Source organism: Cicer arietinum, chromosome 5, assembly GCF_000331145.2.
Source record: "Cicer arietinum cultivar CDC Frontier isolate Library 1 chromosome 5, Cicar.CDCFrontier_v2.0, whole genome shotgun sequence".
Classification (NCBI taxonomy): Eukaryota; Viridiplantae; Streptophyta; class Magnoliopsida; order Fabales; family Fabaceae; genus Cicer; species Cicer arietinum.
Window position 1 is genome coordinate 63,385,820 of NC_021164.2, and position 17,359 is coordinate 63,403,178.

Genomic DNA, 17,359 nt, shown 5'->3' on the forward strand with positions numbered 1-17,359 from the left:
AGTACGTTACATACGCATTACTTCACACAACAACCATGCAATTTTTGGGGTGTAGAACTTAATTTCATATTTTGATATAAATGAAAATATCAGCAAAATAAAACAAGTGACATGTGGAGGTAGATACAAGGATGTGTCAAAGATTGAAAGCTTATTAGTGAAAGGTACAGTTTGGATTAACTTTTAACTTGTAGTAGTTTTTCGGTTAAAATAAGTTTAGTATGATTTTTGAAAAATTAATTTTTTTAAAAGAATGAAGCTATCACACTATGGCTATGGCGGATAAGTTATTCGATAGATGATTTGGTAAAATTAAAAGTTGAACGAATAGGTAAATATAAAATGACCAAAATATTTTTAATTAATATTTAAATTTGTCCAATTAAGATAATAATAGTAAACATGAGAGAGAAAAAATGATAAATTATAAACTCAAACACTATTAGAAGTAACATCTTAAAAAACGCTATAAATTCGTAAAAAACGCTATAAGGTCGTGAAAAACCCATCACCAAACACCGCGTGCGCGAGTGTATATATATATATTGAGGTCCTACTCTTGTACTTTTCGTTTCATTGTAGTCATTGAATGATTTTTTTTCCAAAATGGTAGGGTAGTTAAAATAAAAGAATGTACTAGTGTAGTGCAAGAAATTACCAACTTCATAGCACCAAATAAAGGAGTATTGTTTTAAAAAATGATGAAGGTGGAGGGGTGTGGTCCAAACAAAGTGTAGTGGTGAGTAAGTGAAGATACTAATTCTGGTTACAGGACGTCCCACCAAGGCACAACCAGCTATAGTCTTTTATGTGTGAGCGTGTTGATTTTGAACCTCATGGTTGTGCTTAAATAATTGTGTAGTTTGAAAGTAAAAGAAAAGTGGCATGATATATGGCATTGGCATGCCACAACCAATACCATAGATTCAGCTTTGCATATACAAGTAAAATAACAGTTATAATTTGTGAATTCAGCTTTATGATGAGTCTATAAGCATTAAGCAGATAATTTTTGGAGGTATATTAATGGCATTATGATATATCCTTTTGGTGCACCATCATGTTTATATTATAAGTCAACACATTAGTATAATGGACCTTGAGTACAAAATTATATGCACTTAAACTTGTAGCAATATCATCAAGGTCTAGCACAAGTTGTTGGTGCACATTGTGAGTGTTGTAAACCTCGAAATACTGAATTCAATACCTACTAATAAGAAAACTTGTAGCAATAACCTAGTATAGTTTCGGAAGAATATAGTATGATTTTGTGGATGGGAAAAAACTTCCGGAGAGCAATATTTATGAATGAATAGCTAGAATACTCGTGAAAACTGGACCAAAAGATAGGCGCTGAGTTCTAAATGGTTGGGATCTGTGGAATGAGGAGGCCATGGCATCTATGCTTGTGCCGTTTAAATCAAAGACGGTCCAAATCACTGGCAAAGGAAGAAAATATTACCATTACAACTAATATATTAACGTGCCATGGTCATCACCTGTAAAACATAATAGCGCTGAAGCAGCCAGTTCGGCAATAAAAAACAACAAAAGAAAGTGCATATCAACTTGGCTTAAGATCTTTCACCGCAGAAGATTGGAAATAATAAAAATCACCAATGTTAAAAGCACAGAACAAAGGATAGCAAAAGGAAAGGATTGTTTTTTATCACTGCAAAATTCAATGGATAGAAAGCTAAACAAGCACTACCAATTATAAATTACATCCCTTATAGCACAATATACATCTCAAGAAACCCCAGAAAACTACTAGCAGTAGCAGCCAACCATTTGTCCATAAAACCCCCCATTATCTTAATTTCTTGCAGTAATTTAATAGTTAAATAAGATATACCTACAACTGGAAGCATCCATTGAGTTCTTAGTCATGCGATTCGTATAACAATTTGAATATCTAATGCCACGCAGCAACCTGTAATTGCTAGTTGATTTACATTGTAGCAAGGGCAACAGAGGACGCGAACCTTGAGGCAAGAACTGCTTCATTGCTTATAGATTTGGATGCAGCAGCAATGTCTTCCAACTTCTTCCACGTGGATTCCCGGTTTTCTTGCTTCTGCCGTTCCTTGATTTCGTCTTCTTGGAATTTGAGCATGCATTCATCGAAAAGTGCCTGATCAGCATCTGAGAATATTTTTCTCACATTCAGAGTCAAACTCTGGACAGCTTGGTTCCAATGGCCGCGTGCATTTTTCTCCAATGCAGGGAAGATTATTGGTAGTATTACTTTGCAGTTTTGTATTATCAAATTTCTAATATGGTCGTTGTTCCAAAGAAACAGTGCGCGCTCAGCTACCTGTAGACAGAACCAAGGCCATATTAAAGTTCATATTTTGTACTTAATTAAGTATTGCACATTAAAGCAGCTAGTAACAATGACTCAAACCTACAAAATTCTGAAGTTTGTCGTAAACTCATAAAACAAGTTTTAACTCAAAAAAACTACAGATTACTGGGAACAGAAGTCCAACTTCGAAGAAAATTAAACAGACATTTCATATAACTAATAACAGTAATCAAAGTCAATTTAAATCATTAATTCACAGTCAAAAGCATAAAATAATTTGTGATTCTCTGAAGACTTCAAGGTGAATAAGTCTTGAAATATTTTTAAGAGAAAATTATAGGATATATAGATTTAAAAATATATTTGCAAACATAGGCAATGCTATGACAAAGTCAAACCTGATTCCGTCCTAAAACTTAGATGTAAACTATAACCTCAGACCTCTTTATGAATTTCTACTGTTTGAGGAAGATTTTATTGCTTAGAAGGAAAAGGGGTAATGATTGGAAGGTTAGAAACAGTGAAGAAAACAAAATCTGCAAAAACAAAAGCGGAAAGACTAGGAAGGACAAAATGTTGTCTCATAAGAGCTATCGAAGTCCGTTACAAGTTCAATAATCAATGTACCCCACCCCACCCTTCCCTCCCCCCCAACCCAACCCTTTTTTTTATTTAAAAACAGAAGAATTCATACAAATTCAATGCCATATTAAATGATACCACAGACAGATAACTTTCAAAGTGCTTTACAATCCTATCACATTCCAAAACCCTTAAAAACAACGAGACCAAAATAACACAATGATAGATAGCCAACTCCAAAGCAGGCAACCATACTCACAATTTAAGAAAATATTATATTCAAAACTTCAAAAGCACGTGAAATGAATTAAAAGAAAAAAGACTCATAACAACCCTTCTGTTCAAACAAAAGCCCTCAACTCTGGTGGTGCTTTAACCTACCAAATTTAAAGGGGGTGTTTATGAAAGATAAATCTGATTGGTTGCATTGTCCTTTTAGGTTCTGCGAAGAAATTTGTCCAGATATAGGAGTCAGCCCGAGCAACTTTTTATCTGGAATAAATTAATTCAGCTGCCCATATTTTCAGTTTTGGTAGAGTCCAGTTATATCATTACATGGCCCATGTGCTTTCTTCAAATAATGATATCAAACAGTTAATTGAAGAATGTGTGAAACTTATTTCCCTTTTGGATAGTGCGATAAAATTAATTTCATAGGTGTGATGCCAGAGGAATCCTAAGTATGACAGTTAAGATTTTCCTTTTCTAAGATAATATTCATAAATTTAACATTTGATCCATATTATCTAAATCACATACAAAATATCTTCTGTCAAAACTAAATTGATTGTCAATAAACTTTTTATGCTTAATATCATCCTATTGTCCATGAGCCTTTTTAACCCTAGTACATTCAATTTCCAGTTAAACTACTTGGTTTCCCTGATGTTAATTAGTTATCCTTACCAAGTCTTACTACTTGGTTGAGTTGAGTTGCCCAAAGGACTATGTGGAGGTCCAGGCCAAGGTTCAAATTCTGCCTACTACAACAACATATTAACAACTCACATTTGCGTATCATAAAGGCTCGGGACTCAAACACAAACATTCCTGTATAGAATGAGAAAAATAAATAGCTTTTAAAATAAAATAAAGTTATATAATAAAATCTCATTGTCTGAAAGTTTTTACAAACGCACCATAAATTACAAGACATGTGCAGACAGAAATTTGCAGATAATCCCTCTTTATATTCCATCAAAAATAAGCTTATGATTTTTATCAATAAATAAGTGGAGCAAAGTCCATGTGTTTAGTAGAAAATCCAAATATAAAAAAATCTTAAGATAACCAGCAGTTAATGGTGGAGTGTGGCATGGAGAGGCCAACCCAAAAAAAGCTAGTGGTGACAAAAAATTTGATGGCGTGTCTACACTGTACCCAATATGTGTCAGAATTTTTTTATTTTATTAAAAAAAATGAATTTTCCGATATTGCATTGACATGTCTCAGAACATATCCGCATATCAATACGTATCTGACACGATACGAGATAGAAAATGAAGTATCAGTGCTTCATAGCTGAACTCAATTTGAAGCCCAACAAAGCAAAAAAAAAAAAGAGACAAAAAAAACACAAGTTAGGGACATATGGCCCAAATCCTGTGAAACCCTACCTCCCTGAGGCAACTTTGCACAGAATGGGCACAAATTGCAGATGGAGGAGAGAGTGGTTGGTGGCAAGAGGGAGGTCGCAGAGGCTATCCAACGCCAGAACTCGGCATGGGGTGGAGGAGGATACCGCGTACTTGCACTTGCAGCTAGCAGAGAGGAAGAAAAATAATGCAGTCACGCAGCTAGGGCAGAGAGAGGGAGCTCATGATTAACAGACGTGGGGAGGGTGCTATCATGCCCGGACTCCTGCGTTTCTCGGCCACGAGATTCAAATGCTTCAAACAGCGCTACTGAGCGGAAATTCTGTGTGTTGTTGACTACACTAGTGTATATCATAAAAGAAGAAGATGATGTCATTTTATTTTGGGCCTGTAATATCTTTTCATTTCTGAACCAGTTTTAAGAGTTTTATTTTAAACAAAAAGACACAGGCACCAGAAGCAGAGCTGTGTATTGGTGATAAAAAAATAGAACGGAGGAAGAAGCTGCTGCAACACCTGCACCCGGAATAAGTTACAGTGACGAAGGCTTTGGATGCAAGCTCGATGGACGGTGAGTGATCTAACCTTGGAGATACAATCTTACAAAAGCTACAAAAAGAAGCTCTATAGGTGGAACCAGACCGGATCTGACCCCCTGCTAGCAGATGGGTCAATATAATGCATTGCAATAAACAATGGAGTTGTATTCCATCTGCAATCAGCCCTACTAAAAAAATTAAATGTATTAAGCTATTGGGAGTGGCTACGACCCACTCCACCTTATACCAATCCAATTGCAATGCTTCTGCTTGTTGTTAACCACTATGGGGTGATATATATTTTTCTCTTTAGATTAAAAGTTTAAAAGTATTAAAACATCATTACCCGTGCTTAATGGGTAGCAGAAAAGATTGAATCATAATAAATAAACATTGGCACCAAAACAATTAAGATCAATGGTTGAATTTGAATATTTATTAAAATATAATATCATGTGTTTAAAATGCAGTTGTAGTCATGGTTACAGCCTGATAGTGATTGTAAACACTGGACAACAGCAGAAAAATGCAGGTGATGAGGACACAACTGTGGTTGTAATACAGTTGCAGAAACCGGTGATACCAATATATTCAGGTCATGAGTACAGTTGGTTCCCGCAATTTAAATCATTTAGTATCCATTATGATTAATTCAAACAAAATTAGTCTAGTGCAAGTATGCAACACACTTCTATTCAATAGATTAATAATCTCTACATTCAAACAACATGCAACGCCATAATCACTTTGTTTGTAAATTGCCAATAGTTAATCAATTGAGGAAGTAAAATTCATATTCAAAATATGGGGCTAAGGAAGAGGGAAAAACAGGCAGATACCAAGCCCCATATGAAATTGTCAAAACAATTTCATCTCCAGAAAAATGGAAAAAATCAAGATATTGTGAAGATGCATAAGAAAAGATAAAGGAAACAGTTAAAGAAGGAACATCAGAAAGAAACAGAGATCATTGGTATTGAAAGATGCTAATGAAATGCATGTGGAATTGCGGATGTCACATAGGAAAAAAGGAGATGAGGAAGTTTTGTGAAGAACCTGAAAGTGTAGGCTTGTGAGGCATCTACCGATTTGACGAAACAATCCCACCACACATTTCTGAAATTCAGCTGCTTGAGTGGCTTCTAAAACTTCCTCCAGTTCACCAAGGAACATTACCTCCTTTGCACTATTAGTTACAGGCCAATATTTCAAAAGACCTCTAATCACAGTATCAGCTAACTTAACATCTTTCTCAACAAACTGTGTAACGCAATAAGAAAGCTGCTGATGATACATAGAGACACACTTTGGCTTGTGAAGTGGGATCAATGCCCGGATAAGGAACAACTTATGCTCTTCCTTTAAAGGCAAAGCAAATCCATTAATTATACTGCCCAAAATCTCCAGCATCTCTGCAATTCCATTGTGTTTTTCCGTCTCAAATATGAACTGATAAAAGATGTTATTGATAGCTTTTCTAATGAACGGCCGATGTACCATGAACTTCCCATAAATACGGTGGAGAATAGTCTTCAAGTATTCCCTTTCTCTTTGGTCCTCCGAGTCAAAGAGGTCAAGCAGTCTCAACACGAATGAATGATCGATGTATCGTTTAGCAAGCTTTGCATCCGTCTCTGATGAAGCGACAAACCTATAGAGAATTTCATACACAATTTGCAGATGACTCCATGCCGGTTCCAATGCAGGCTCCTCTTCTTCAGGATCATATGCTTCTGCAACCTTACCATCATGATTTGAACACGGTAGAGTTCGAAACAAATTTGCAGCCACCATCTTGGTGATCTCCTGCATTGTCACTTCATTGAACTTTGAATTCACAGATGAAATGTAATCAACAAGCTCAAGCAAAGTTTGCCTCTTGATATCCTTCTCTTTAAGATGCTTGGCAGGATCATTAAAATCAAATACAACACAACACATATTTAACTTCCTTATAAAAAGACTAGGCTTTTCCGAGCTAGAAACATCTCGAAAACCCGGCAAAGCCTCGTAAACACCATGAGCCATTATCAAACCAACTTGGGACGCAATTGCAGGAGCTGATTTCCTAGATTGGTTAGTTTTATTTGAACTCGTTGAGGATGGAGCAGAACTCCCATTCCCAGAATACAACCCACCTAAACCAGAACTTGAAGATTTTGAATTAGATTTCAAGGTGCCATTGGAAGTAACCCCAAAAGATGAATTCAGTGATGAACCACCATTGACCAACCCTTCATCACCATTAGAATCACTTTGTGATGATTTTGAAGGCTTTCGTGGTATTTTACCAAGAATCTGTTTTATCATATCTAGAACACCCAAAACCTAGAACAATCCTAACCCCAATTTTACTACAAAGCAAATCAAAACTTCAAAATTTAAACTAGTTGCCACTAACAACATTGCCAGAATTAATGAATAAAACACAAAGTGAAATTTACAACTTCACAGACATACCCAAATACCCTAATCACAAAACCCATATCTCAATAAACAATCTTCCAAATCAAACTCACCTTTTCCCAAATTCTGCACACATAAAATGAGGATTATCAGTACGTGAAGCAGAGAGTCTAAGAAATTGATAACAGAAAAAAGATAAAAGTGCTTACATTGAAAGTGAGATTGAGAGAAAATTGAGAAAGAGTGAAGTGGGAAATATGGGGTGGTGACCCAAAATTCCCTAGTGGGAGAAATGTGTTGATGAAACCAAATTGATTTTTGTGTGTTTTTTATGTGTTGAGAGAAGAGAAGGAGAAAAAGGGAATATAAGAAAATGCAAAGTGGGGTTTTTGTGTTTAATGATAAAAAAGAGGGACGAGATTTCGAGGTAAATGACTTGTATGTCCCACTATTTGAAGTTTTGAAAATACTATACTTTTTTTTTAATTTGTTTAAGTGAGGACCATGTTTTTGGTTGTTAGTGGGACCCAAATATCAAAATAAAAATTTAAGTCCCATGGATGGAAATGGAATGGGGCCCATTGTTAGTGTGTGTGTTGACTCGTCTTCTTAATAGACTCCAAGGATTTAGTTTATGTGGTTGTATGTTTAAAAATATTTAGTTGGATTATATTTATTTACATGCGTAGTTATTTTATTTTATTTTTTTTATATTTAAATTATGATGGTAGAAAACTACTTTAATATTTATATTATAAAATACATAAAATAATAAATTTGATGTAGAATAAAATATATAATATATTAAAATTTAACATTATGAAATAACAACAGTTGATTATATGTGAAACATATGAAATAGAAAAAAATTATATTAATTAAATAAATAAGTTTATTAGAAAAATAATTTAAATTAACAGATAATATATAAATAAAATATATGATATAAATTAAAAAATAAAACATAAATTAGTATTAAAATGTATCATCGGAGTTTTATGTTCCGTACGATTTTTACAAAATAACATTTAAAAATATTTAATAATATTTAATTTTATGTGATTTTTAAGTTTTTTTAAATCCGTTGAAATATAATACTCATACATACATGTAATCAAGGTGTTTGGTTTTCAACACTTCAAGATATCTCATAGTTGCCTAATTGCCTTGATGGGAGTTATTCATCACATTTAGATTATAATTTGTTTGTCTTTTCTAATAATTATAATTAATATATTAGGAGTTTGTTATCAATATCGCAGAAATATTGCACCACTTGGTGTGACATATGTGTGCAACAAAACAAATGAAGTGTGTGGGTCCTAAATGTATTGTGATATGTCTCATAAGCTTATGGATATCCTCCAATACTAGGTTTTGCAATAGGGTTAATCCTTTCTTAATGAGTCAAAAGATACCTTATGCAAAAAAAAACTAATGAGAGATACAAGGAAAAGATAGAAGGTCATGTAGTTGTCATATAAAAAGGAAATATTTGTTGGAAAAGGACAAACAATTTCATCCCTAGATTCAAAATCCTAGCATCATACTCTCATATTTTCTCATTTTGATCTCCACCATTGAAAAGCTCCAAATTGGAGCTTGTTTTATGGAACTTCGTATTTAAGGAAGGAGACTTGCAAATCAAGTTGAAGTAGGAGTTATTGATTAAGCTTGTGTTTTTTATTTTCATTCACCATTTATGTAGTACTCTAAGCTACAATATCACATTTAATGTTTCATATTTATTTCAAAGCTCGCTATGAACTAAATTTCTTGTAGTTAAAGATAAATAATATTTTAAATCATGTGTTATAGTTTAATGTGTTTATGGTATGTTTAATATTTGCTTATGGGAGCGATTTTTATGTTTTCTTTGAATCTACACTTGATCACTCTAGATTTAATGTTAGTATTTGAATTGGGAAAATGGAAAGAAATTATGGTTTAATATGAATTAGGTCAACATGTATAAAAATATTATTGACATTAAATAACTAGGAGAGATGTTAACTCTAGCTAAGTAAAGAAACTGGAATATGATTGGACGTGAGCATAAACTCAATAATAGTACATTTGAAAATAATGTTAATTATGTTAGAAAACATCTTTGGTCACTATGTCTAATGCTACAACATGTGATGACATTTAATACTATAATATGCACTTAAAATTGAGTTGTATTCTTAACTCATTTTCATATGATTTTTTTATATTTGTTAGCTCATTCAAGCTTACATTTTAAATGTCAAATTTATTTAAAATTGTTAACCAAAATAGTTATCTTTTATTTTTATAATAATATATAAGTTATTTGTCTAAAAAAATATTGACATTAATGACATTCTCAATTTCGTGAAAAATATATTTTATTACATTATTTATTTTTAAATGTGTAGAATTGCACGTTTAATGTACACAATATATGCTTAAAAATGATATCTCGTAGTTTTGATTAAACTATTTAAGCTAACTATGAGACCAATAATTGGTTTAATAATTTTTTTCTAAATAATAGTAATGAAAATGACACATATTAAACGCAAAGAAGCAAGCATTGTAAATTCAAACTCACTCATCAACATATTAAAAGTTTCAACAACTTTTTAGATAAAAGTATACTCATAATCCTTTAAGTTTAACTCAAATCTTGTTTAAGTCATTTAAGTTACATTATTTTTGTACCGTTGATCTATTTATCTCAATTTCGACAATAATTAATTTAATTGAAAGTTTTTAATCATTTAAAACTCTACCAAATATTGCAACAATATATTTTTCATACTAATTATTTAGAAAATATTCATCTTAAACTCAACTATAGCCTTAAAAATAAAGTAATAAAGATATATCTATATGATTAATATATTTAACTTTCTTTACGTGCAAAGTAGTTTAGACAGTCAACTTATCGCTATGTTTTGTTTAGATCTTAACATTTTAAGATAGTAATATGAAGAAGAAAAAATTAAACTTAAATGACTGCATGTGTAATTTAATATATCTTAAATATTAATTGTGCAAATAAATATAACTTAAATTGTCGAATTGAAAAAAAAAAATGTATAAAAAAATTGAATTAAACTTAAATAACTAAATGTGTAATTTTTTCTATGATCATCCTAGTTGCACTTACTGAACAATTAGTTTAATAATTTAGTTACAATCAAAATCATAAATCTTTAAAAGTGTGTTTTGTGAAAGGTCGAACATTAATCTTTCCCCACACAAAATCAACCAATGTCTATCCATTGAGTTATAAGTACGATCTAATTGTTGCACCACGCTTTAGTTTGGCACCTAACAAAATTTGAGTTCTATTCTATGGTCTGATTCATGTTTTGGATTGAATTTTTCTTGTTAAATTGATGTTGCTGAAATATATTTTCACATTTATTATCCTCATTATTTCAATTAATAAAGATAATTAATAATTTAGACATGTTATCACTCAATTATTATTCAACATTTATTACCAACAAAAATTTAATGAAAACACGAGGAATTTTAAAATATCGGTCCCGTATAAAGATATTGCTTGATTAAGTCATTTAAAAATTAATTAATGAAAATAATATTATGTGCTGATGTATGAGAATATATATATATATATATATATATATGTATAATCGCCTAGTTGTCAAAGGAAATAGCTCTCATAATCCAAATTTTAGTTGGGAAATAAATAATATCGGAATAATGAATGAAATATTTTTGAAATAATCAAAAGATGATTAGGCCGTCCTTAAAAACATAATATAAGTGCTCTATTTTGTAAGATAATTTTATAAAAATTAAAAATTATATTTTTTGTTATATTATCTAAAAATAAAATAGGCTTAATTGTAGTTTTGATCCCCATATTTTAGCTGAATCGCGAAAGTAGTCCTCCATTTTGTTTCTCTCCAGTTTTTGTCCCCCAAACAGAATTTTAGTCCAAAACTTGATATAATTTTATTTTTTCAAGCCGTACTATACTTGTTGCAAATAAGATTTTAGTCCAAAACTTGTTTATCCCCTATTTTAGTCCAAAACTTGTTGCAAATAAAATCTTGAGGTATGATGTGACTTAAATAAATACAAAAAAAAAATATAATCAAATTTTTAACCAAAATTATGTTTTTGCGACCAAAACTAGAGAAAAATAAAATGGGAGGACTACTTTCACAATTCAACTAAAATAGGAGGATTAAAACTACAATTAAGACAATAAAATATTGAAATTTATAAAATGTTACTTTTTTAAACACGTATATAATACTGTATAAAATACAGGATGATGTAAAACTATAAAAAAAAATAGACAAGATCACAGTAAATATCGAAACGCTAACCGCAAGAGCTTCAACTTCTATATTTAGTAGACTATATTATCTAAATGCTCTTTAGTAGACTACTTCTATTTTTGCATCTTAGTAACTATGCTATGCTGATAAATTATGAACTGCAAATAAAAAATAGTAAGATCGTAATAGAACCTAGATCTTTGAGCGTACAGAGGAAGAGTGTGGGAGCGATGCACTGTGACACGTAGAGAAAGAGTAGTTTCGCGAGATCCAACCGTTTAACGTGTTTCGACCTGCATGCCCAGTTTTGCATCTCTTTTACAGTTGTGTTCATGGGTCGGGTTTGTATCTTAGTTTTTTGAAAAATGGAGTTTTACATTAAGAAAAAATCTAACAAATCATAATATGCGTCGTTTTGCTTACTGTTTTCTATTTTTTTTACTAATTGTTTTGTTTACTCCTTTTTTCTATTCCCGTTGTTTTGTTTGCTCTATGGAATAATTTATTTTCTTTTTAGGTTTTAAATAATTAATTAATAATAATAATCACTTTTTTTTTTCTATTCAAATCGTTTTGTTTACTCTATTAAATAGTTTATTTTCTTTTATGGTTTTGAATAATTAATAATAATAATTGTTGTTGTGATTTAAAAACTACAAATACATAATAATTTTAAATTATATTAAAATCTGATTTTGAACCAATCTAGGACTTGGTTTTTTTTATTAATTGTTTTTCAAATTTTGAATTTTTTATTTGAGACAATAATAATATCTTTTTGTGTTTCAACTTGTGACTTTTTATTGAACTAATGAAAATTTTTATGTTAAGTTTTTTTATTTTTTTATTTTATGGTATAATTTTGTCTATTTTGTGAGATTTTAAAATCTGTGTTACGATCTTACAATCTACGCTTTTTCTATATTTCAAAGATCTTAAGCAAGATTTAAAATTTGACAACTAAACTAAGTAGTACATCTTAAATCTTTGTGTTGGTAGATAATTTGTTTTTCTAAGATGATTTTTTCGTTAATTAAACAAAATTAAAACATTCCATATAAAGTACCACAAATTAAAGAATATATTAATAAAATGATGTTTTTAGATTAACCAACAAGAAGTTATAAAAAGAAGTGTCACATTTTTCTTTGTCATAGTAAATTAATTTGCAAGTATATATAGAAAAAAATCGACAATTTTCCGGTGAGAAAACTCAATTTATTTCATTATTGATAATATTCACAATACAAAAAGGACATATAATCGAAATTGTAATTAACTATCTACATGTTTTGTATTACAATTTGGAGGGACTATTTAATTAAACTTTAATAAAATAAAAATATGTACTTAATAAGTAGATCCCTTAGCACCAACCCACCATTTGAGTGTTGGTGGGTGACGATTTCAAATAAATCCTTCACCAAATAACATTTTTCTTAACTAAAGTCCGTTGATCATTTGAAGTCATCTACTTGATTAAATTAAGATCAAACACATTTAAACTTAAATAAAATCAAACAATCTAAAGTTAGATATAATTTAAATCAGAAATCGCCAAATGCTAGAAAAGTAGACGGGTATTAACTGTACAACTATAAAATTAATTGGTATTAATACCCCTAATTTTCGTTCATAAATGTCTATAACAGCATCAAAATTGTGAGAAACGTATCCTATAAAAACTAGATGATGATACAGGGTCAAAACCATAATCTAAGGATGTAATCTCATGATCACATTCACATATATCACTGCTTTACCAACTTTTTATGGAAAATGTGTTCCACTTCAATACGAACATCTTCCACATCCATGGCATAGTCTCTCTGATCGTCATCTGCCATCAAATCATGCAACAATTGTTTCATTCTATTCAGTGCATCACCTAAAGCACAGAAGTCCCTGAAAACTCGAGCTTCAGTGGTCCTTAGTTGCAAGAGACTCTTAATCGCCACAAGTGCCTGTTTAATACGTGCAAGAAGTCAAACAAAAAACTTAACATGAATTTCAAAAGGGACAAATTTGTTTGAGCATAGAATTATAGAAGGTTTGCACGGCATGAATGTACACCGAATTGAAATAAAGAACAGCTTTAAATGGATAGTCCAAACCTATCCCTCACTTTCATTTTACTGATCATACTCATTTGTCAATAATGTAAATCAAAACAGTTTTCTGTAGATACCATCTCCCACAAATTCAGTAAGTCATAGGCACATTGAGAGAGCACAGATTGAAATAAAGTAATTAGGGTATAGAAAAGCCTCATTCGATCAATTATAAGAATGAGAAGAACAATCTTATGGAAGAGGTGTAGTTCAAAATGCTTTGTTTTTCTAGGTGAGAGTTGGGCCAATGAAATTCGCATTGCACAGATAAGGTCATAAGTAAGACTACGGAACAGGTCTTCTACAATGCTTTAAAAATAACATTAGATACAATGTAAACAATCACCTTTTCCTGGAGATCAAGGTCGGTTGAAGCGGTTAAATCAACCACAGACTTCAACAGATCCTGGTCACTGAAAAATGGTGGTTCATCTTTATCAACATTTTCTAATTGATACTCTGCTAAATCAGTCAATAGAAGCACAGCCTTCCTCCGTAGCTTGATATCAATAGTTGCATTCCTCAAAATATCCTAAAAAAAATCCAATTTCAATTACCAACGCTGAAAAGGAGTAACTTAAAACAAAACTATGACAACAATGTTAATTAATATCAAAACTTAGATAGGTCACCTGAAGCATCAAACCTCCAGCTTCAGCGTAGAACAATTCCTGACTAGCTAAATTATTCCGAGTCAAAGCTGAAACAGCATATAATGCTTTAATGCCTTCTTCTATGGAATCGGATTTTACCATAATCATCAGCCTTGAGAGTACACCAAGTTCCAAGACCTGAAACAGTTGAAATTAGGCAGCATTACTATATTGTTTAGCTTCAATCAATACTCAAGAGCTTTTCTTAGAAAACAGCCGCTAAGATTTATATCAGGAAAGAGCGCAGACGAGGAATCAAATGAAAACATGAGAGGCAATCAAGGGGAATTGAATGATTTGTACAATATTCCCAGTAAGACAATAAAAAACAATTGTATCAAAAGTTGACAAATATCTCAAGTTATCCTTTTACAGTATCAGCCTTTTGCATTCATTGCAAGTCTACCACAGTACCATTCTGGTATAAGTATTCTCCGAGGATTAATATGTATTTCAACTAAGAGTCTGTTTTGATTCAGTTAACAGCAACTTTCTAAAATTCCAGTAATCATCAATGTAACAGCATACCTGTTGCTGAAAAGTTGGATTGTTTTGACTAGCTTTTCCAAGAACCCATGCAGCAAAAGCCCTAATACCTGAATCATAGTGATTAAGTTCTTGTGTAACCGCAGAAAGCCCACCAAGTTTGTTTAAATCTGACAGACATTAGAATCTTTTATTAGGGATACACTATAAAAAGGAAAGAAGAATCTAGCCAATGGAAACAAAAAGAAAGATTATGAACTAATGACCGACACTGCTTCTACCATATAAAAAGAACTTTACCATTGCATTATAATAATAAAAAGTTGTTGGGAAAGTGATGCATAGAAATATCATGTTTATATATGTTTTTGTAAACTGTAATACAACTGAGAGAAGCCATTGACATTGGGATCTTCTTGTTTGACTTGTTTTGTCTTAAAGTATTTATGATTTGATATTCATTTCAATCTGTTTCCAAAGGTCAGCTAACAGATATCAAAGAGGAAATCATATTAACAAGGCTCCTCTAGAGAAAGCAATTATTGAACATTTCAAAAACATAGGATAAAAAAGCAGATTTTGAGACTTCTAAACTATAAAGCACGTCTATCTAGAAACAGCTAACAATAAGAATTCAAGTGTCTGCATAGAGTCCTTTAATTAATTAATTAACTAACTAGTTAAAAAAATATAAAAACAAAACTCTATTACCAGCCAAATTCCAATTAAAGCAAAACAACATATGACTATGGCCACTATATTGGAATTCAGCAAATGACGCATTAAACTGAACTTCAAAATATATGAAAACTAATTACAAAGATGACCAAATTCCCAAAAGTACTATATTAAGATCTAATCAAAAAACAAACAAACAAAACCAACCATAATCTAGTTGAGTAAACATTATGGTTAATAAAAACATTGATAGAAAGCTAGCAAGCAATACCATTTGCATTATCTAATAGCTCAACAAGTTCAAGAAGCTCATGCAAGGCTCTGTATCTATCTTCCAAAGATGTAGACACATTATTCAAATCACTTATCGAAATTTTCATCAATTCAGCATCAGATAACACTTTAGTTTTCTCCATTATTTCCTGTTGAACAATGCAACATAAAACAAGTAAGTAAATAAGAAACACAAACACACCAAACACACACAAACAGAAATTGAATTACTTTGATTTCCAATTGACGTTTTAGGAGTTCGCTCGGTGATAATCTCTCTTGAGCCTGTGCTGATTCGTTTAACTTTTCAGGATCAGAATGACCTAAACCAAAATTAAAAAAACAAAATAAGTTATGGCAATGAGTATATTGAAATTTAACCAAAAAGAAAAGGAAAAAAAAGAGCATTATAATTGTTCATACTTATAGCCCAGTGTAACATGCTGTCCATTGAAGAGAAGCCGCCGTCGGAGTCCCCCGGCGGGAGTAGATCGGATTCCTCGGCGGCAGTGGACCATAACGGCTGGCGGGAAGTGTTGTTGTCAGTTTCGGCGATGGCAGCCGCCGTGAAGAGTATGAGACCGAGAAAGAGTATTCGGCGTTCCATTTAATTTAATTTAATTTAATTAGTTTAAAAAACGAAGCTACAACAAACTTCTATATATACCTGCGCTTCGCTTCACTTCACTTCTTCTTCTTCTGACTTCCTCTGTTCCGTATAAATAATCACCCCTTTACTCTTTCAAAGACACGTCATTTAGATCAATTGGTGCCGTTGATTTCAGATCAGACGGTCTTCAAATTTTGAGATAAGTCTCATCATCGTCATTTATTTTATACCTCTATCTTCTTTTTTAGGTTGAGCCAAAAAGATCCCTTTTTTTAAGGAACTGTTATATCTCTAATCCATTATTAGGCGATTTAATTTAACGGGATAAGTTGTTTTTTTATTAAAAAAAGATTAACAAAATTTAATCTCATGAAACCAAAAAATAAAATAAAAATTGAAAATAAATCAATTTCATCACCCCTATTTTCCATTTAGTTGAAACTATCTTATCTAGACAACTAGTTAAAATTTTATATTGTTGTAGAACTCCTAAAAATAATTAAGTTATTAAATTATCAAATATATACTATGTTTTGGGTCTCAAAAAATATATTTTTTCTATTATTTTTAAACGATAGAAAAATATTAAGCTATAGGAGGATTCTTATCGATAAACTCTTTCGAACTATTTTTAAATATGTTTATTTTATGAAGATAGTAATATTCTTTAACAAATTATATGGTACTATCGAAAAAATAGTATATATTAGTACTATGAATATTTTGATTAATAATTTTCTCTAATATCTAAATGAACATTACTATAGTATGTATTAAAGTTAATTAAATTAAATTTTTTGATACATTCCTTTATTCAATTTTGACTTAG

The 17,359-nt window shown here is 31.4% G+C and overlaps 2 protein-coding genes across 2 annotated transcripts; both read right to left on the reverse strand.

Moving 5' to 3' along the window:
* Nucleotides 1-1,646: 1,646 nt before the first annotated feature.
* On the reverse strand, nucleotides 1,647-7,804 carry LOC101501293 (serine/threonine protein phosphatase 2A 59 kDa regulatory subunit B' gamma isoform). The gene is made up of 3 exons (XM_004501974.4): nucleotides 7,643-7,804; nucleotides 6,084-7,559; nucleotides 1,647-2,320 (listed from the first exon to the last, which is right to left on the reverse strand). The coding sequence occupies exons 2-3, from the start codon at nucleotides 7,335-7,337 to the stop codon at nucleotides 1,955-1,957; spliced, it is 1,620 nt and encodes a 539-aa protein (XP_004502031.1). The 5' UTR covers nucleotides 7,338-7,559; nucleotides 7,643-7,804; the 3' UTR covers nucleotides 1,647-1,954.
* Nucleotides 7,805-13,302: 5,498 nt separating this feature from the next.
* On the reverse strand, nucleotides 13,303-16,633 carry LOC101501609 (uncharacterized). Its single transcript, XM_004501975.4, has 7 exons — nucleotides 16,344-16,633; nucleotides 16,152-16,243; nucleotides 15,919-16,069; nucleotides 15,012-15,139; nucleotides 14,463-14,621; nucleotides 14,177-14,362; nucleotides 13,303-13,683 (listed from the first exon to the last, which is right to left on the reverse strand). The coding sequence occupies exons 1-7, from the start codon at nucleotides 16,525-16,527 to the stop codon at nucleotides 13,471-13,473; spliced, it is 1,113 nt and encodes a 370-aa protein (XP_004502032.1). The 5' UTR covers nucleotides 16,528-16,633; the 3' UTR covers nucleotides 13,303-13,470.
* Between the last annotated feature and the right edge of the window lie 726 nt (nucleotides 16,634-17,359).